A 21,373-nucleotide genomic window follows, 5' to 3' on the forward strand; every position below is an offset into this window, starting at 1 on the left:
AAGCCTGTCGTGCTGCAGTCCACGGGGTCGCAAAGAGTTGGACATAACTAAGCGACTGAACTGAACTGATTCTCATGATTTCTCAATATTTTGAAACATTTTACATTTTACAGTGCCTTCTCATAAAGATCAATAAAATGAGTATGGGCAAATGCTTGCCAAGTAAATGGAGCAGCCCCAATAAGAGTTCTAGGAAAAAAAAAACAACCATTTGATTCTCAGCACCTTTTTATTTATGCGTTTTTCCACTACTATAGGATCTTTTCTTTGTGTCAGGTACTGTGCTAGATGCTGGGGCTACAAAGGTGAGTAAAATAAGACACCTGCTACCAAAAAGTTCACACCATCTTATAGGAGGACAGGACAGACATTCACAATTAATTGTGATAATTGCTAGGACAGAGGTGGCAACCAGAACAAACTCACTGAGACAGAACAGTGAAAGGATGGTGAAATTCAAGCACCAATCTGCTTCTCTTCCGCTTCCTCATACTCTGTGGTAGAGATGTGAAGGGCAGTACTTGCCCATTGACACTGGCCCAGCTACACATGCAGTCTTCCAGCTTCTCATTCATGCGGCTTCAGCCACAAATCTACAGATTTGTGGACAGGGCTAGGAAGGAACAGGGCTAGGAAGGCCCACTCTGGCTGTCAGGTCCAGGCCTTGGGTGCCAGCACAACCTATCAGGAAAAAAAACCCTCGCATTTTTGGGTTCTGGGCATTTGGCCGGTGATGCTACAGCTGGTACTTCTTTTTCTCATTCCCCTCCAGTCCTTGTGTATACAGTTTTCTTGGAAGGGAACACAGAAAATAAAAGTTTGCTCAGAAAAACAAAGGGCAAGTGGAAAAACTTAAGTACCAAAACCCCACCACAGATCTGACTGCTTTTACTATATCTCTGTTTCATGTCATTTCCTAGAGCTGAACTTTCATGTCCTTTAAAATCATCTTTATATCCCCAAGGTCAGGAGAGTTCCTGGGAAGCTGGCTTTTAATAAATGTTTATTGAACTGAAAGTCAGAACAACAGAATAAAGTAAAGTTCAAAAGCACTTGGTCTTTGTGTAGCATTTATCTTGAAAAACCTTCATAAACACAAAAAATTCATATTCAGTGCAAACCCTCTGAGAAAAACTGTATTTTCCATGAAGTACATATTCTACATGGTTTGATCCTACTTGGATTGCTTTAAGAACAGAATGTACCATCTTTATAAAGTTTGTGGGCGATCCTAACTAAAAGCAGAGGCCAGTGCTGAACCTGTCAATGTCTATCCAAATAAAATAAGGTCTCCGTAAATATCAAACCATTCAACTGGGGAAGAAATTGTTCCTTAATGTTTAATCTACTTAAAAAATTTAAACAATCTAGAAGGAAACAGACAAAGCAGAAAAGATGTTTTCTTACCTAAGTCTCTTTTTACCATAAGTCCCTTTACCTTCCCCCCGCCTCAACTGGTAAATACTAAAAATAAACACATTTCCTTTAAATTGTAATGTACAATATTTGGTTATCTCTAACCTGAAAGAATGCTCGAGCTTCTTTATACCTACACTCAATAAATCTAGAGTGTGGTATTTCTTCTAGAAAGTGCATTGGATCTTTTGGAATGAGAACATCTAATCCATCAACAGTAATTTGTTGTAACTCTGGCCTGAAAACAAAAATTAAGACTTATTACAAGGACTTAATTCAGAAAATTGGCAGCCTCTTCAAAGTACATTCAATACAACATAAGCAAAATAGCTAAAGATCAAGCATATATTTTTAAAGATCTACTCTTTTAGCAACTGTCAAATATATAATATAGCAGTGTTAATTAACTATAGTCATCATGCTGCATATTATATCCCAAGAACTTATCTCATAACTGGAAGTTTTTACATTCTGAACACTTTTACTTGTAAGTATATATCCACAAACATACTTTATCCTGTGTCTGAACTCTTTACAAATATAATAAGATTTGTATTCTTTTATGCCTCACTTCTGTCACTCAGCATTGTAGGATTCATCTCTGTCGCTACAAAGAGCATGAGATAAGAGCTTCTTCATTTCCCTGCCCCATGGTTCTTCATTGTGCAAACACACCACATTTTGTTTGGGTCACTGAGAACAATGTTGCTATGAACATTCTGATATATATTTCCTGGAGTACATGTACATGAGTTGCTTCTTGTTGAATATTTACATTTCAAAACTGATTTGCATGAAATACATTTTAGGTTTTATTACTAAATGTGAAAAAGAGAATAAGAATTCATGACTGAATAAGGCAGGTTTCAAATATTTCCTTTAGACCCTGAATTTACCTGTCAAAAGCTCCAGGATAACGACCAAACTGTAACTTTCGAAAAGGAACAAACTTCCTGTCGATGTGTCCTTTCAACCGTAGATGGCCATGCCAGAGATAGTTGCCGCTCCTCTCATGAAAGACCACCAAGTGGATGGCATGACTGGCCAATTTGCAGATGTAGTGCAGGGGAATTTCAGTTCCAGAAAGTGAGTCTATCCAATCCAGCCGGGGGTCCTTGCTCTCGATCTTTAGGCACTGAAATCCCATATTTTCAGCTATCCGAAACCAGCCTTCCTAAAACCAAAGAAACATCAAGCTTGAATATTTAAAATAAATACTAGTAGCAAAATTAAAGTTACTCTTACACTGAATTAAGTCTTCTGTATTACCGTCCTAATCTGCTCTTTGCTTGAAGATTAAAAAATGAAGGTAGAGAAGGAAAGGTGGTGGTGGGAGAATTAAGGAAAGCATCAAAAAGAGAAACCAAATAGCATAGAAGACATGTTCAAAGACTCTTTATGAAAATCAATACAAATTTCTCCCTTGGAATGAAAATGTCCATTCACTATAGTGTTCTCTGGTTAGCATCTCCAAAGTAAATGTTAATATAAGGACTTAAAATTAAACCTGTGATTCTCAATTTAACTTCTAATAATCTACAAAAGTGCTTCATAAGAGCAGGGTTTCTCATCTCATAGTTATATCCCAAAGCCTTAAACTGCTACTAAAATAGAAGTCTATCATAATATACATCATTAGAAAACAGACTAAGATATACTATAAAGCAAAGTACATTTCCAACAGTTATTAGTTACAGTATAAGTCTCACGTAAAAAGATTAACCTACAGGGTAGATTTTTAATCCTAACAACCAGCGCTACAGATGGTTAAACAGTATTAATTATTAAGAACACCTCACATTTGAACAGAAATGCACAGTTTCTAAAGAACTTTTATAAACATTATTGCATTTACATATAACATCTATGGCTTCCCTGATAGCTCAGTTGGTAAAGAATTCGCCTGCAATGCAGGTGACTCCGGTTTGATTCCTGGGTCAGGAAGTTCCCCTGAAGGGATAGGCTACCCACTCCAGTATTCCTAGGCTTTCCTCGTGGCTCAGGTGGTAAAGAATCCACCTGCAATGCAAGTTTGATCTGGGTTTGATCACTGGGTTGGGAAGATCCCTTGGAGAAGAGAAAGGCTACCCACTCCAGTATTGTGGCAAAGAGTCAGACACAACTGAGTGACTTTCACTCACTGTTTGAATTCATGACATCTATCTTAAAGAATAAGTAGCACAGATATTGTAGATAAAGAAAAAGACTCACAGAAGTCCAAAGAGACAAAATTAACAAGAGACAAAACTACTGCCAGCATTTAGGTGTTATGTAACCAAAGTTCTTTCTACTCTACACCACCACCTCTTTAAGTCTACATTTATATAACGTGTATGAAGCTTATTCACATTAATTATCTCATCTGATGTCCATATAAACTATGTGAGGTCAACAAGGAAGATATTACACCTAATCTACAGTTAAGGAAAATAAAGTTCTAAGTGGTAATACCAGACATTAAAGTTATTAAAGGTTGGAACTATGTCTAGAAAGTGATCATTCTGGTACAGAATGCTAACCAGTATCAATTACAATTGCCTTCCCCTTTCTGGATATAGAGTGAAATTGTGTTTTGGTCAAATGAATGCGGATGGAAGAATCAGATACCACTTCTTGGCCTGGCTTTACAATGTCCCATAAGATCTTCTCTGCTTTCTCTCTTTTATCTGCATGTAGGGAAACAAAGAACTATGGGGTAGGGAAGCCACACAACTCAAACAGCCTGCATCCTGAGGCACTGCTTATAGGAAAGTCATCCAGGAATACCCTGACCGAGAATATTCACACTGGATTTTGTCTAGAGACAATTATTCCTTTTTTGCACTAAGTCAATGAGATTTTAGGGTTGTTTTTAGCAGCAATTAATGTAACTTGCCCTGTCTGATACAGTTTCACCTTGGTTCTCCTTATATTAGAATTAACTACTGTAGGATTTCCTTTCTTCATAAACCTAAGAGGTGGAAAGTACTGACTGACTGTAAGAGTGGCCAATTCAGAGAAGGAATCTACTGTACAGGATGAAATAAAACCATTATAAATTGGTAAATTTAGGAAAAATTTAAATGGCCAGACAGAACTTGAAGAGAAATCAGACGTCAAGTGTGAGGAGATAGACAAAACAGGAAGAACTATGAAATGGCTTGCCTTTTCATAATCATGACAGAGGAAAGTTAAGAACAAAGAAGTTGCTCTGATCAAACACAGCAAAGGCCTAACTCAAGGCTGTACTGCACAAATCCACTTCCAGTTGTGGGCTTCCCAGATGGCTGAGTGGTAAAGAATCCACCTGCCAATGCAGATGTGGGTTCAATAACTGGGGTCAGTAAGATTCCCTGGAGAAGGAAATGGCAACCTACTCTAGTATTCTTGCCTGGGAAATCTCACAGACAGAGGAGCCTTGTGTTTTGTTATTTATAGCTGAAAATATTCCTGATATAATTTATAAGTCTTTATAAAAAAATTTAAATATTTTACAGTTAAATTGGTTTAATCTTATATTGTTTTACAAAAGACACATTCCACTACCTGAAAGCAAATCATCTTACCTCATTCTTCCATAGTTGATACTGTAGTGCAAATGTAGTAAAGTCTCTTGGAATACAGAAAAACTTGCATTCTGAAGTGGAGGAGGCATGAGAAGTATTCTTGACTTGTTCAAAGTTTTTATTAATCAATTCCAGAATCAAAGGATCAATAAGGAACACGGGTACATTTTGACTGGATGTTAGCATAATAAATTTTTTAACTGCACGCTGTTTGAGAGGAAAAGAATTCCCTTAATTCTTCTAAACCAATACAATAATCTAGCTCATTAAATTTTATTCATTAATTTTATAAGAATACATATAGAGTGCTTATTCAATAGATACCAGGCTTACTATTTTGCTAACAATAAAAAACCCACAAATAAATAATACACCATACCTGCTCTCAAGAAGTACACAGTCTACTGAGGATGATGTACAAATATTTACAATATAAGGTAAGTACAGAACAGTAAGCAACTAATTAACTGTATATCAAAAGGATATCAAAATCTTCACAGAGGAAGCAGTATCTGAGATGAGAACTCTGAACTTACAAATTATTCCCTTCGTAGTAGCTAAATCTTTTCAAGCAAAAGTTGGAGAAGAAATACCAGGTCTTTCAATTTTAAATAAATTAGTCATGTCAACATTTTCAAAACCAAAAATAAACTGTATGTGGAACTTTTCTTCATATTTGAAATACTGGTTAATAATCTTGCCAAGAAAAAGACAAACTAAAATACACTGTCTGCTTAACCATTCCTGTATACAGTTTGACTTTCTAATAATACTGTAATACTGATATTTTAAAATACAATTCCACTGAGCAGTAAGCAGAACATTCTACTGCAAAAAATAAGTTTTGAAATCAGAATGAAAACCGAATAATCACACTTAGGAGTAAACAGTATCTAAGAGTAGCCAAGATAAACAGAATAAATAGCATACATTGTTGCTTAAAAGCCTACGTTAATGAAAGCAATAATGACTTCAAAAGGATGTATGCCCATCAAAAAAGATGTTTCATGGAATTAAGGATAAATGATTACTCACAAAAATCTGAAGAAACTTATAAAAACATATACAAGATAATAAACAGATTAGAATATCAGGAATTATAAAGATAAAAAAGTGAGATAAATGTATGAATCAGTCTCTTATCCTTTGTTTTTACTGTAGGGTATTATGCAAATACCAAGAATATAATAATCTCTGCTCCAGAGGAATTTATTATCTCTTAGTGGGAGAGACAACTAAATAAAAAGTTAGAATAAACAATGCTATGCCCCAAAATTCAATAACTTAGAGGAAATGGATAAATCCTTTAAAAACACAATTAACAAAACTACCAGAAGATGAAACAGGAAATCTGATTTGCCTTATAACTATTAACAAAATTGAATTTATTGTATAAAAAAAAGTCTTGCCATCAAAACAAGAAAAAACTCTAGACTAAGACGGTTCACTGGCAAATTCTATCAAAGATTTAAGGAAGAAATAATGTCAATTATACAAAAACTCTTTAGAACTGAGCAGGAGGAAATACTTTGAACTCATTTTGAGGTCAGTGTATTCCTAAAAAATCTGACAAAGACATTACAGAAAGAAAAGTATATACCACTGTCCCTCATGAACACAGATACAATGACATTTAGCAGGATACTAAAAAATTAATTCCTGTAGTTAAAAAAAAGAAAGAAGAAAAAAAAAGAAAATATTATGACCAAGTATAGTTTATCCCAGGAATGAAAGGCAGCATTTGAAAATTAATCCATCATATTAATAGAATAAAGGGAGGAAACCTCTATGATAATTTCAACACAAAAAAATTTGACAAAATTCAATTCCTATTTCAGGATAAAAACCTCTCAGCAAACCAGGAATAGGACACTTGTTCAGTTTGATAGAATATGAACAAAAAAATCTATTACTGACTTGCAGGAGTTCTTTATTTATCCTTGATATCAATCTTTTGTCAGACACACGTTTTCCAAATATTTTTTATATTTTCTTGGTTCAGTTCTGCTTTTCACATATTTATTCATTTGGGGAAGCACCACAACTCAATGAATGAGGATTTTGGAAGCAAGCAGTTAGAATCTGGAATCAGTCACTTATTAGCCAACCAACCTTAACCTTTTTAAGTGAACTGAGGACAAACATGTATTAACATCATCAAGTTCGCATGACTAAATGTGATACTCCATATAAATCACTTGGCACAATGTCTTCCCCTTACCCTCTATCACCTACTCCCACTTCCTACCAAGCTAGCTATTAAAACTGTCATAATTCAACAAATACTTATTAAGTATATAAGTGAATGAACTAAATGATCTTGGCAATTGAGGAGTTTCTCGACTGTCATACATACCCACTGTGTTCTGTCAAATCCAATTCGGCTTCCTTTGGATTTTGATAAACCAGATCCATTCTAGGAAGATAACAAAAATAAAAGTTAGTAAATGCAAAGCCCAGCACTTAACATTACATTTAGGGGAGGTATGAAGTTCAACCTATATAACTGGCTAATAATCATTAAAAAGCATAATCTAAATACACACAGTCATGAGCTAAGAAGTCTACAATTATATAACTACCCAAGATGAGACTGCTAAAACAGGCATATATGGTCAACATCTCAGAATCTATTAATTTCCATCAAATAATAGTAAACTCTTTGCTATCTCTTTCAAATTAGTATATTTATAAGATCTTCAGAAGCTACTAGATTCTAAATCATTGCCTCTTTATCTTTATGCCTAAAGGTTTATAATAAAGGTAACTTATAACACTACATTTCCCTGTTAGGCACTATATTAAAATCGACTTTGTACAAAAGTAAACTAACTCTAACATTTTATCAAAATTATTTATCACTGAACTCTTTCCAAAGAGTGATGATATGTTTGTAAAAATAACAATTTTCACATAATTCTCTCAGAAAATTTCAACATCACTGAAACTTTGCACCTCTGACTTTTAGTGTGTTATTATTATAATCTTTAACTGCAATTCTGAATTGCTTCTTACCACACCCATGAAGAGGAGAATTTCAAAGAAATATTTCTGCAAGGATTTTAAAAACTGATTAACTTTATGTACTGCAAAAGGAAGTATGTTAGGAAGATAAACAGCTAAAATGAAGTTTAATAATGAGAAGGCAGGGAAAAAAAGTTACCTTCGTTGATAAATAGTGCTTGTAGTAGTACAACTGAAATAGCAGAAATGCAGAACTTGTCAAAGTTAAAAGCACCAAAATCACGTTCTTACTGATTCTACTCATCAGTCTGCAGTGGTCACTTGGTTGTCTTTTGAAAGGAACCCAGTTGGTTTCATCTTTTGGGGTAAAAAGGTAATCTTGTTTTCTGTGAACAATATTTCTGAAGAGACAAAAAAAAGCCTGTATTTAATTTTTCACCTTTATTAACCATGAAAAAGTTACCTACAGTTCAACAGAACATTCTTTGATTTGGTAATGTCCTATCCTAAAGAAATCATCAGATATAAGACCAAACCTGGAAGAACAAAAATGTTTATCATGGCATTCTTTACAACTGCAAAAAATAAGTGGGATATCTATAAAAACTGACCAACAGAGATGGGAAGGATTCTCCCCTAGGGTTTCTGATTCAGTAGAACTGGGGTGAGGCCTCTGAGTTTGCAATTCTGATGCATTCTCAGGTGATGCTGATGCACATACTAAGAACCACTGCCAGAGAAAAGATAAACTTTTGGTCAAGGAACATCACCTGTGTAACATCACTTCTGTTGTGATGTAGATGTAGTGTATGTGATGTGTATGTAATGTGATGTAGAATGTGGTCAGTTTTTATATATATCCCATATACATCTTCAGTTTTTGGCAAGTGTAAAAAAAAGTCATGATGAAAAATTCGGTTCTTTTTTAACATGTACACACTGCTTTATCTACTTATTTTTGACCGCACTGGGTCTTCACTGCTGCAGGCGGGCTTTCCCTAGTTGCAGAGAGCAGGGGTCACTCTCCAGCTGCGATGTGTGGGCTTCTCACGTGCAGGGGCTTCTCTCGTTGTGCAGTGCAGGCGCTGCGGGCTCGGTAGTTGCCACTTGCTGGCTCTAGGGCGTGCAGGCTTCCGTAGCTGTGGCACAGGGGCTCATTAGTTGTGGCTTGCAGGGTCCAGAATGTGAGCTCAGCCGTCGTGGTACACAGGCTTAGCTGCTCCACGGCATGTGGAATCTTCTCGGATCAGGGACTGAACCCATGTCCCCTACGTCACCAGGGAATTCCTTAAAGTTTCTGTTCATCTTTGGTCCCAAGTGACTATTCCTTTAGAACAAGTAATTTAATACAGTTCTACTTCTTCTTACCTCCTCTTCACTGTTTGATTTTGGTCACACACACTACATTTGGTTCTTCAAATGTTTATCTTTATTCCTTTATCTATATATTAATACCTCTATTACTTCATGTATAAACTTTGTCTTTAGCTCTCCAGCTAAAAAATAAGAGGAAATATATTAACACCTTCTATATCTCTCCTTTTAATCCTGACTTTTATTAGTTCATTTCTTCTGTAATACAAATCTCTCAGCTTTTAAAATCTTATTCCTACTATGTTTCCCTGCCATTCCATCACTGTTCCATCTCTGTTCATCTACTAGATGGCTGATATTCATCTTCCCCTTAGAATATGGGCATTATTTACCTTGAGTTCTTGCATTGTTCAAAAACAGGTGTCAACTAATAGTTTGGCTTTGAGGTCATACCCTCTTTCCTCTAATGACTTACAGGATTTGTACCACTGTCCTGCAATGCTAAATACTCCCTTCACAATATGTGAGCCTTTCCCTGGCACTACAGGGAAGATGATCTTTTTAACGGATGAGCAAAGAACACATTCCTTAGTTTTGAAATACAATTTTTTTAAAACTAGGTCATGTAATGATGTTAATGATTGTTATTAGTTTTTCTTCATTATGTGCCCTTCCATTATGTGCCTCTCCATTATGTGCCCTTGATTCTGTAGAATCAAGATTTCTTTCCCTACAACAGGTTTTCTTATGTGTTTTGAATACTTTTCTGTTCTAATGTTGAATTTCTATTTCCAGAACTATAATTAAGCATTTGTTTCATCTCCTTTCATTCCCATTTCACTTTGCTCAACTTTCAGAAGCCTGTCGTCATATCCCTTACTGAGTTTTCAGCAACATTAATTCTCCTTTCTGTTTTCTATGTGGCTTTTTATTCCTGATTATATTTTTCTTTCTTTTCTTTCTTGAGTTCTGCCAAATTATGACTCATTATTTACCACTGTCTTACTATTTCTCCCTAGCCAGTTAGCTTTCTCTATTGTTTTAAAGAAGTGGCTGTGTTGGGCTTAGTCACTCAGTCGTGTCCAACTCTTTGCAACCCCCTGGACTATAGCCTGCCAGGCTCCTCTGCCCATGGGATTCTCCAGGTAAGAATGCTGGAGTGGGTTGCCATGCCCTCCTCCAGGGTATCTTCCCAACCCAGGGATCAAACCCAGGTCTCCCACATTGTAAGCAGATTCTTTACCAGCTGAGCTACCAGGGAAGCCCTTAAAGAAGTGGTTGTCTCCTTAAATTTGTTACGCCACCACAGTTTTCTCACGGGTCTTCGTCACTCGTTTTTCCATTTCCTTTTGCTTTTCTTTCTGTAACACTTTTGTGTACATATTGTACTCATTTTCTTTTTATCATTATTTATCTTTGAATGACATGAACTTCACCCAGGACAATTATTTGCAAGAGGATTTCAGGAGGAAGAATTAAGGCTGTGTTCTGGACTAGAAGGTAGTCTCTCTAGCCTACAAGAAAGCTCTTTATGACACAGGGTGTTCTGTGCATGTGTGTAAGAGAGGGACAATGTATGTGAGAACAAGGAAGAGAAAGATGTTTAGCCATTATTTCTTGCCTCATCAAAAGAGTGCTTCCTGCAAAGATCATGTATCTGTGTGCTTTCTCATTTGTTCTCCCTTTCCTGCTAGATGTTGCCAAACAGTCCAAGAAAGCTTCTCCTACTGCTTTTCTATGCACCCTGACACCACTGTAAATAGATCTATCTTTCATTGCTCTGACAGTTCTACCTGAGATCTCTTTCTGTCAGAATGCTCTTTTAATCTCTCCTGCTTACATTTGACAATCAGTTCTCAAATATTTCAATTTGGGATACAGGACTCTAGCCCTATCGAAAATGTAATTATAACTGACCCTTGAACAATGCAGGGATTAGGGACATCAACATTCTATGCAGCTAAAAATCTGCATATCTTATAGTTGGCCCTCCATATACATATGTAGTTCCTTGGTATCTGTGTTTTTTTTTCATATATGTGGTTTGCATCTGTGGATTCAACTATCCAGGGGTCATATAATACTGTAGTATTTACTACTGAAAAAAATCCACATGTAGCAGTTCAAACTTGTGTTGTTCAAAGGTCAACTATACATCTCTGTCTCTCATTTTCCTGGCTGTTTCAGGGTAATTTTGGATAGAAGAGGGCACAAATGTTTTTACTCTGCCATCTTTAAATCAGAATTCATATGATTTTGAAACAATCCAAATGGGCTTCCAGAATGAAAGTCTATATATATCAAACATCCAATGATGTTACATAAAGTCAACAACCTACTTAAGAGAACTATCACCAGTGATGTAAGTAATCTACTTGATTTACAGATATCTTTGCATCAAGCAAAGATAACTGAAGAAATCATCATCATATTCTATCTCCTAAAACTGTAAAAATTAGCAACATCAAACAATGGTATTAGTTCTGCTGTCAGCCAAAACCTTTTAAGATAAGACAGTCAAATATGTACTATTATAAGGATAGCTCACAAGATAATAAAAAGAACAGCCTTCATTTTCAGTATTTAAGCTCAGTTTTTTGTAATTGTGTTAAAAAGTACATCAATGTATTATACTCTGATTCCTAAAATCTAAAGTAACACTTGGAGTGTGCTATAGTCCAGTCTTTCCTGTGCCTGAATTAACAAATGGAAAGAAAATACAAAAGACCTATATAAACCACTATAGAAAAATAAAGTCAGAATTAATATCTTGTTCTCTTTTTGGACATAACTCTAACCTACTATTAATTCTTACATAAACTAAAGCTCCAAAATATATCATCAATCACAACTACATTTTTATTATCAAGATGATATCCAATTAACTTTATTTCATTATTTATTTTCTGTGAATAACAAACCAATTCAACTAACTGCAAAGATAAGAAAACATTCCTTTTTGCTAGCACTATCTCTTCATTAGGAATGGAATTACCACTTTAAAATGAGTAATGTTATACTTAAGAGGCCAAGGCTTATTGAGTTTACCTCTAAAATATCTCTTGCACCAACTTCCTCTTCTTTCTTCACTGTCATTCTAATTTAAACTCTAACTGTACAAATGTCTTAATTCTAATTGATGTCCCAAGCTAAGCTCTACTTTCTGCCTACTCATAATCTTACACTGATAGACATACCAAGCTACTGATAAAAGAGTCAAATTACATCATCATCAAATTTTTTCAATAGTTCCTTACCACCTACAAGTAAAGCTCAAGTTTCACATAAATTTGACCCATGAACAACACAGATTTGAACTACACAGGCCCACTTACACACAGATTCTTTTTCAATAATAAACACTACAGTATTACACGATCTGCTGTTGACTTAATTTGGAGATATGAAACTGCAGACATGGAGAGCTAACTCTCTTACATGTAGATTTTTGACTGTGTAAAGAATGGTGCCTACCATCCAGTTCTACAAGAATCAAGTCTTTAGCCAATGCAGTTGCTAACCTACAATACATGTGAAAGGAAATCAGGGTGAAGGGCAGGATGAAGCACTCTGTCCTCTGGGAAAACAGGCCTCTAGATAGTTAGAAATATTTCAGGAGAAACCATTTATGAACCTGTACTCTTACATCTTCCCACATTTAGAAAAGCACTAAAATCATTAACTGAGATACGTGTTCCTTGTGACTAGAAGTAAACTGCTACAGAGATGTGTGCACAAGGGCACATACCTCTTCGCAAAATTATGTATCTACTGACCTCCCCTATCTACTTCCTCTTCTAAGAAATTACTCAAAACTATCTGAGACTGTCTCCCAAATAAAACTGAAACTCACAGCTCGCACAATGTGTGTTTTTATTTCAGTTGACAGAGGTCTGGCACCCACGACTGCACTGTTTAAGGGTCAAACACAGAAGCATTCAAGGGCATTCACAATCTAACTGAACACAAGGCAAATTTTCTAGACTTTCTCCCACTTCACACACTCCATGGTCTTTGCCCAAGTATTCCTGGAATACACACACTTTCCTACCTCTTTGCTTTTGTTCACTCCCTCTTGTCTGAAGTATTCTCATCTATTTCCAGAGAACCAGTTCTATACCTCTTTACACAGCTCCTCTCAATGACCTTCCTTTTATGAAGTCTTTCATGCTCTTCCAAGTCAGAAGCAATCTCTTCCAGCTATAAATTCCTAGTCTTACCTTCTTGCAAGGAATAAATATTTACTGTCTACCTTAAAAGGGAGAGATGCCAACAAAAGGCTAAGCCCTAAAGAGAAAATGATGAGTAAAATACAGTTCCCTAACTTCAAAGATTTTAAAGATGAGTATATAAGAGTTTTTAAAAGAATGGTGATTGATGGTGGTGGAAGGTAAGAAGTCCTAAAGAATAGCATGGGAAGTTTTTTCCAAAATGCACAACTACCATCCTTACCACCCTCACATCTACTAAGAACCACTATTCTGGTTTGTGCTAGACTGTATCAGAGATAAATATAGAGAACTCCTTGTTGCCAAATTCAGACTGAACCACTAGACCATTCAGGTATGACCTAAATCAGATCCCTTATGATTATACAGTGGAAGTGCGAAATAGATTTAAGAGACTAGATCTGATAGATAGAGTGCCTGATGAACTATGGATGGAGGTTTGTGACAATGTACAGGAGACAGGGATCAAGAAAATCCCTAAGAAAAAGAAATGCAAAAAAGCAAAATAGCTGTCTGAGGAGGCCTTACAAACAGCTGTGAAAAGAAGGGAAGCAAAAAGCAAAGGAGAAAAGGAAAGATATATCCATTTGAATACAGGGTTCCAAAGAATAGCACGGAGAGATAAGAAAGCCTTCTTCAGCGATCAATGCAAAGAAATAGAGGAAAACAATAGAAAGGGAAAGACTAGAGATCTCTTCAAGAAAATTAGAGATACCAAGGGAACATTTCATGCAAAGATGGGCACAATAAAGGACAGAAATGGTAGGGAACTAACAGAAGCAGTAGATATTAAGAAGAGGTGGCAAGAATATACAGAAGAACTATACAAAAAAGATCGTCACAACCCAGGTAATCACGACGGTATAATCACTCACCTAGAGCCAGACATCCTGGAATGTGAAGTCAAGTGGCCCTTAGGAAGCATCACTACAAACAAAGCTAGTGGAGGTGATGGAATTCCAGTTGAGCTATTTCAAATCCTGAAAGATGACGCTGTCAAAGTGCTGCACTCAATATGCCAGAAAATTTGGAAAACTCAGCAGTGGCCACAGGACTGAAAAAGGTCAGTTTTCATTCCAATCCCCAAGAAAGGCAATGCCAAAGAATGCTCAAACTACCGCACAATTGCACTCATCTCACACGCTAGTAAAGTAATGCTTAAAATACTCCAAGCCAGGCTTCAGCAATATGTGAACCGTGAAATTCCAGATGTTCAAGCTGGTTTTAGAAAAGGCAGAGGAACCAGAGATCAAATTGCCAACTTCACTGGATCATCAAAAAAGCAAGAGAGTTCCAGAAAAACATCTATTTCTGCTTTATTGACTATGGCAAAGTCTTTGACTGTGTGGATCACAATAAACTGTGGAAAATTCTGAAAGAGATGGGAATACCAGACCACCTGACTTGTCTAAGAAACCTGTATGCAGGTCAGGAAGTAGCAGTTAGAACTGGACATGAAGCAACAGACTGGTTCCAAAGAGGGGAAGGAGTACCTCAAGGCTGTATATAGTGACCCTGCTTATTTTAACTTATATGCAGAGTACATCATGAGAAATGCTGGGCTGGAAGAAGCACAAGCTAGAATCAAGATTGCCGGGAGAAATATCAATAACCTCAGATATGCAGATGACATCACCCTTATAGCAGAAAGTGAAGAAGAACTAAAGAGCCTCTTGATGAAAGTGAAAGAGGAGAGTGAAAAAGTTGGCTTAAAGCTCAACATTCAGAAAACCAAGATCATGGCATCCGGTCCCATCACTTCACGGCAAATAGATGGGGAAACAGTGGAAACAGTGGCTGACTTTATTTTTCTGGGCTCCAAAATCACTGCAGATGGTGATTGCAGCCATGAAATTAAAAGACACTTACTCCTTGGAAGGAAAGTTATGACCAACCTAGACAGCATATTAAAAAGCAGAGACATTACTTTGCCTACAAAGGTCCATCTAGTCAAGGTTATAGTTTTTCCATTGGTCATGTATGGATGTGAGAGTTGGACTATAAAGAAAGCTGAGTGCCGAAGAATTGATGCTTTTGAATTGTGGTGTTGGAGAAGACTCTCGAGAGTCCCTAGGACTGCAAGGAGATCCAACCAGTCCATCCTAAAGGAGATCAGTCCTGGGTGTTCACTGGAAGGACTGATGTTGAAGCTGAAACTCCAATACTTTGGCCACCTCATGCGAAGAGTTGACTCATTTGAAAAGACCCTGACTCTGGGAAAGATTTAGGGCAGGAGAAGTAGGGGACGACAGAGGATGAGATGGTTGGATGGCATCACCAACTCGATGGACATGGGTTTGGGTGGACTCCAGGAGCTCGTGATGGACAGGGAGACCTGGCATGCTGCTGTTCATGGGGTCGCAAAGAGTCGGACACACCTGAGCAACTGAACTGAACTGATCAAGAGTGTAATGGCCATGAAGGAGTAAGTACAGGCTACAATGGAGCACAAAGAGAGGAAACTAATCCTAAGGCTTTTACTATTTTCTATTTTGAATTACAGTTATTGGAATACATGAATCATCACCCCATCACACTTAAAATGACTGAATTAATATCCAGAAATAAGAAGTATGCTAAATATACTCAAATAATTGCACAATGTTCAAGAGAACACAAAACTAATTTTTTTAAGTTTTTATTTTAAAAATTTCTCTGTCCTACAGGAACTTTTATAATAAAACAGAATACGAAATGTGAAAAATTGGGTTTTTAGAGTTTAATGTCCATACTTAGTTCTAACTCCTGAACAGTAAACATTTAAAAATAACACATGGAGAAATACAGCATAGAACCAAAAGAAAAATATTATTTGTGTATACATTTCTCTTTACATGTGACATTTTAGCTATTAAAAATGCTGGGGAGGACAAGTAATGTATTTTCACTTATACTTAGGTAAAGCTTCATAACGAAAGTGGTATATCATGTCTAATGGAAAAGAAGAACACTACACAGATAGTAAATTTAAATGACGGGATGGTGGGGGGAGACAGAAAATGTTTAAAAAAAAAAACAAGACAAGATGTAATGGGGACTCTAAGGGGAGTTATGAGGTTTAAATATCTAAGTATCTTCAAGTTCTAATGCAAATACGAGAAGGCTAATATATAAGTAACCACCTGCAATGCAGGATACCCCAGTTTGATTCCTGGGTCAGGAAGATCTGCTGGAGAAGGGATAGGCTATCCACGCCAGTATTCATGGGCTTCCCCTGTGGCTCAATTGGTAAAGAATCCACCTGCAATGAGGGAGACCTGGGTTTGATCCCTGGGTTGAGAAGATCCCCCCAGAGAAGGGAAAGGTGACCCACTCCAGTATTCTGGCCTGGAGACTATATAGTCCATGGGGGCGCAGAGTCGAACATGACTGAGCAACTTTCACACTACAGCACAGAATTAGTCTTAGATGACTTGGAAACAGTCTCTAACCAGCACATGAACTAGGATTTGGCAATTAAGAAGAAAGGAACAAACAGATCTGCTTCCCAACTGAACCTTTAACAGGCTGTAGGTGTCAGTTATCAGTCCTCTCAGTCTTTGAGCCTGGGGTAACTAGAGACCAAGACTGTCACCTCCAGTCAAGAACAAACACATTCTTTTACCCTTTCTTTTGTCCTTTATTATCCATTTGTATCAAGGCATGAGAAAGGCTGGAAAAAAACTAGTGGTAGATGCAAGCCGCACACAAATTTGAAGGAAAAATGTGTAAGATAGGAAGCTCAAGATAGTTCTCAGGCTCTTACTACAACCAAGAGCAGCATTTCATATTCTTTCAGCTTCCCATTGCCATTTCACGTTATCATTGTTCTTTGATGGTAATAGCATGAAAAATTTTGGCATCTACCTTAACCTGACACCCATCCCCCATTACTCTTTTGAGGATTATTTTGTTAGGGATCTGTTTGAAAGAACGTCAAAGTGTCTGACTTTTTAATTCCACTTCTCCCCACTAGTGCCTTCTGGATCACCTCTCTTTGTTATCAGAGGCCCTTGAACAAGAAATAACTGGACCCAGAAGTGAAGTTAGGTTCATAAGATGATGTGTGTTAGCCTGGTGCCCTCAATGCTGCTAGATCCAATTTATTCAGGAACACTGAAAAATGAGAGGAAGGCAGAGGCAGTAATAGAATTGAGATTCAAATATGTCCTGCACTGCAAAATAAAACAGGAGGCTAAATTAGAGAAGAGAGGGTAGTGTAAACAGTCAAACCACTGTAGTGAAATAAAGCAAACTGGAAGACATACAGAGAAAATGCTTCTGAAGATGTATTCAGAGAGAAGATGGGGAAAAAAAGCCAACATTTTCCACCACTGTAAGCCAAGAACACCCCAGTAGCAACAGATGCTATCCATCTTACTTAAATATCGCTGGTCCTATATACTGTTCTTTTCCTTTCATTGTTAACTTTGCAAGACAATCAGTAACCTGGAAACAAAGGTTAGTCTGTAAGGGTTTAAGAAGTCTCTTCATCAGCTTACCACTCATTCACTTCTTAACCTTTTGCAACATAACCTCTCTCAAAATGCTGACACTTGATTAAAATATTAGTCTCTCCAATTGATGCTCCAGAAAAATCCAAAATACACAGCAACTCCTTCTGAAATGACAATGTAGTAGCGAGCTTTTAGAGAATGTCTGAAATGAAAGACCTAGATAAGAAAGAAATTGAAGACAGGAAGGGACTGACTTACGGGGGCAAAGTAAAAGGGTGAAGGAAGTGGCACTGCCTACAAAGTGTACTATTCTGTGTTTGATATGAAATCTGGATGGACGTTCTCTTTATATTCGCTTGTTCCTAATCATTTAATTAGATATACTTCCTGTATCTACTGACTGATTACTGCTTACAAATATTTCACCAGACTGCTGGTAATGTCCTCTTAAACATCACTGTCCACCTTCAAGCCAGATTTTTTTGATGACTTGCCTCTCTATTCTGTTAATGGTATCCCTATTTTCTCAATTATTTATGTTCAAAACAGTTTTTACAGTTCTAACTCCTTATCTAATGAGTCAACAAACTATACATTCTTCTCAGTGCCTCTAAAAGCTGTCATTTCTTTCCCATTTCCAGTATAGTTAGCCAACTTTTAAGGCCTTATTAACTCTGCCTAAAGAGAAAGCCTCCTACATGAATACAGATAGTCCCTGACTTACGGTTTGACTTATAGTTTTTGACTTTACAATGGGGCAAAAGTGACAAGCATTCAGTAGAAACTGTGTTTGATTTTTTATTTTTTTCCCGCAGCTAGCAATAAGTGCCACATAATCTCTCATGATGCTGGGCAGTGGCAGTGTGAGACACAATTCCCAACTAACCATGTGATCACAAGGTAGACAACTGACACTTAAGACCATTCTGCTTTTCACTTGTAGTACTCAATAAATTATATGAAATATTAATACTTTATTATAAAATAGGCTTCATATTAGATGATTATGCCCATCTGTGTAGGCTAATATATGTGTCCTCAAGACATTTAAAGTAAGCTAGGCTAGGCTATGATGTTCAGTAGGCTAGGTATATTAAACGCATTTCCAATTTATGATGAGTTTATCAAATCAAGGAAGATCTGTACTCTACTACTAGGCTTTCCTTGAAATACCCATCTTAGGGACCAAAGTGCAGTCATTTCTACAGCGACATCTTGTGTCACTTTCCCCTGCTTTAAGGACTTTCATGGCTAATTGAGTACTAATCCCCTAAATGAACCCATTGATACAGTGCTTTCTTACCTTGGTGCATTTGTCTATGCTCTTCCTTCTGTGTATAATATTTCCTCCCCCACACCCTGCCTCTCTCACTGTCTTTTGCGTAGTTAAGACCATAGGCTCTGAAGACAGACTACTTATGTCCAAATCCTGCTCTGCCATTTGCAGCTTTTATATATATATATATATATATATATATATATATATATATATATATATATATATATATATATATATATATATATGTGTGTGTGTGTGTGTGTATATATATATATGTTCTTAGGCAGGTTACTTAATCTCTCTGTGCCTCCATCTTAAAAAATACAGATCTATAAATTTACTTAATTCACAGGGCTGTTCTTTCAGATTAAGACATGTAAAGCACTGAAGAGTACCTAGAACATGACAAATTCTAACATGATAAATGCTAGCAATAAAATTAGTAGACAAAAACCTTTAGTCTTAGTCTACTAGTAATTCCCTTTGCTCTCAGATAACTAAAGGCCCCCTCATTTATATCCACACAGCACTTGTAGTTGTATAATTTTTGCAGTCAGTCTTAATCAGTTACAGTTCCTTGAGACAAGAGGCTGTCCTGTTTCCATATTCCTCAGTATTCCATATTCTACATTCTTCCACAGTAGAATTCAAACACATAGATTTTAAAAGATTTATGATGGATTTCTGTTACCCCAGAAAAGCTGTGTCCCCAAAACAGTACAAAAGTACTTGAGATAAGTGGTGAATGCAAGTACCAGCAGGTGAAGAGTGACAGCCAGAGTTTATGTGACACAGAGCAGTTTGGTTTGTTCCCTCATTCATTCTTTTTTTCCATTAAGTTCACAAATATTACTGGGTCCTATGTACACCCTACAGACACCAGGCAACCTGTGAGCTGTTCCCTGTTATAAGACTCTATAGTATAAACAATAGATTATGGTTATTGCAAAGGCAGCAGAAAGTTGAGGAACCAAGGATATCTTTTGACCCAAACATAGTTTACATACATTATTTTCATGGGTCATTTAAGAGCTATCTTAGGAGCATACACACCAGAGTAAGAACAGTGGTTGTCTTTGGGTTGGGAGGACTGTAGGTGTTTTTCTTTTTCCTTTTTATTTAGCCTATGTGAATATCAATTGATTTTGTAATGAGAAGGAAAAAAATGACTAAGTTTTAAAAAAAACTTAAAAAAATTCTCTCATTCTATGGCTCAGTTAACAAATACTACAGCCCCAACAACATCACAAGCTTTCATTATTTTAATATCTCCCAATATTTGGAGTAACAGAATAGCATTAAACCAAGTTATTTGTAACTGGGTAAAGTCTTTCCCCCAAGAATGCAAGTACTTAACTGCTTGGTTGAGGATGTCTGGGTACTGATCTCAGTAAAACTATAAAGCTAACAGAATCAAACACGTGACTCAGCATGCATCAAGTACTTAGTACAATATATAAGTGTGAATATATGTACATACATAAAATCTGGATGGATGTTCACCAATATATCAATAATGGTCATTTCTAAGTACGGAGATTGGGGTGATTTTTACATTGTTCTTTATGCTTTTCTACACTGTCCTGATATTTGTATAATGAACATATATTATTTTCATAAAGACGATAAAATTATTAATAAAGTAGATAACAAGTAGTAGTAATGGCTTAATCTTTGCTACTTAAAAGTATGGTCCTCAGACCAACAAATCAACATCACATTGGAGCATGTCAAAAATTCTTAGGCTGTACTGCAGACCCAGCGATTCAGAATCTATATTTAATCTAAATTTTAAGATCCTCAGGTGATTCATATGTGCATTACAATTTGAAAAGCACTGATTTAGACACTACGGCCTTTACATACAGGGACAATAGGAACATCTGCCTTCTTCATTATACATTCCACGCATGAAACGTAAGTATTTGTTGAATAAATAAGCATATAAATGATATTACTTCTGAATAGACATCAGAATGACGGTGGAGACTGTATCTATCTGAATTGTTTATTTTCTGCCAGAGTTCCCAGAAATGGTTGCTTAATATTGACTGTAAATACTGTTAAATTATTTTAGTAAAATGTTGACCCCCAAGATGTAATCCTTTCTGAAAAGGAGTCCTTGCTCATAGAGATCTATACATCTCTTTCAATCATTTCTCTAGTCTCCTATCTACACACACATCCTAT

General features: G+C 36.5%; 1 protein-coding gene across 5 annotated transcripts in view; it reads right to left on the reverse strand.

The window, feature by feature from the left end:
• The window catches only part of FKTN (fukutin), an 88,431-nt gene that overhangs the window by 65,211 nt on the left and 1,847 nt on the right, over positions 1-21,373 (reverse strand). For all 5 annotated transcript variants that reach the window (XR_009696357.1, XM_061163505.1, XM_061163504.1 and 2 more), the window contains exons 2-6: positions 8,125-8,326; positions 7,318-7,377; positions 4,962-5,168; positions 2,313-2,590; positions 1,522-1,654 (exon numbers count right to left, since the gene is read on the reverse strand). Coding sequence is in view for 4 of the 5 variants with exons in the window: in XM_061163505.1 (XP_061019488.1) it covers positions 1,522-1,654; positions 2,313-2,590; positions 4,962-5,168; positions 7,318-7,377; positions 8,125-8,229 (783 nt within the window). In the remaining variant the exon portion in view is untranslated. The remainder of the gene's footprint in view (positions 1-1,521; positions 1,655-2,312; positions 2,591-4,961; positions 5,169-7,317; positions 7,378-8,124; positions 8,327-21,373) is intronic.

The sequence above is a fragment of the Dama dama genome, chromosome 16, assembly GCF_033118175.1.
Source record: "Dama dama isolate Ldn47 chromosome 16, ASM3311817v1, whole genome shotgun sequence".
Lineage (NCBI taxonomy): Eukaryota > Metazoa > Chordata > Mammalia > Artiodactyla > Cervidae > Dama > Dama dama.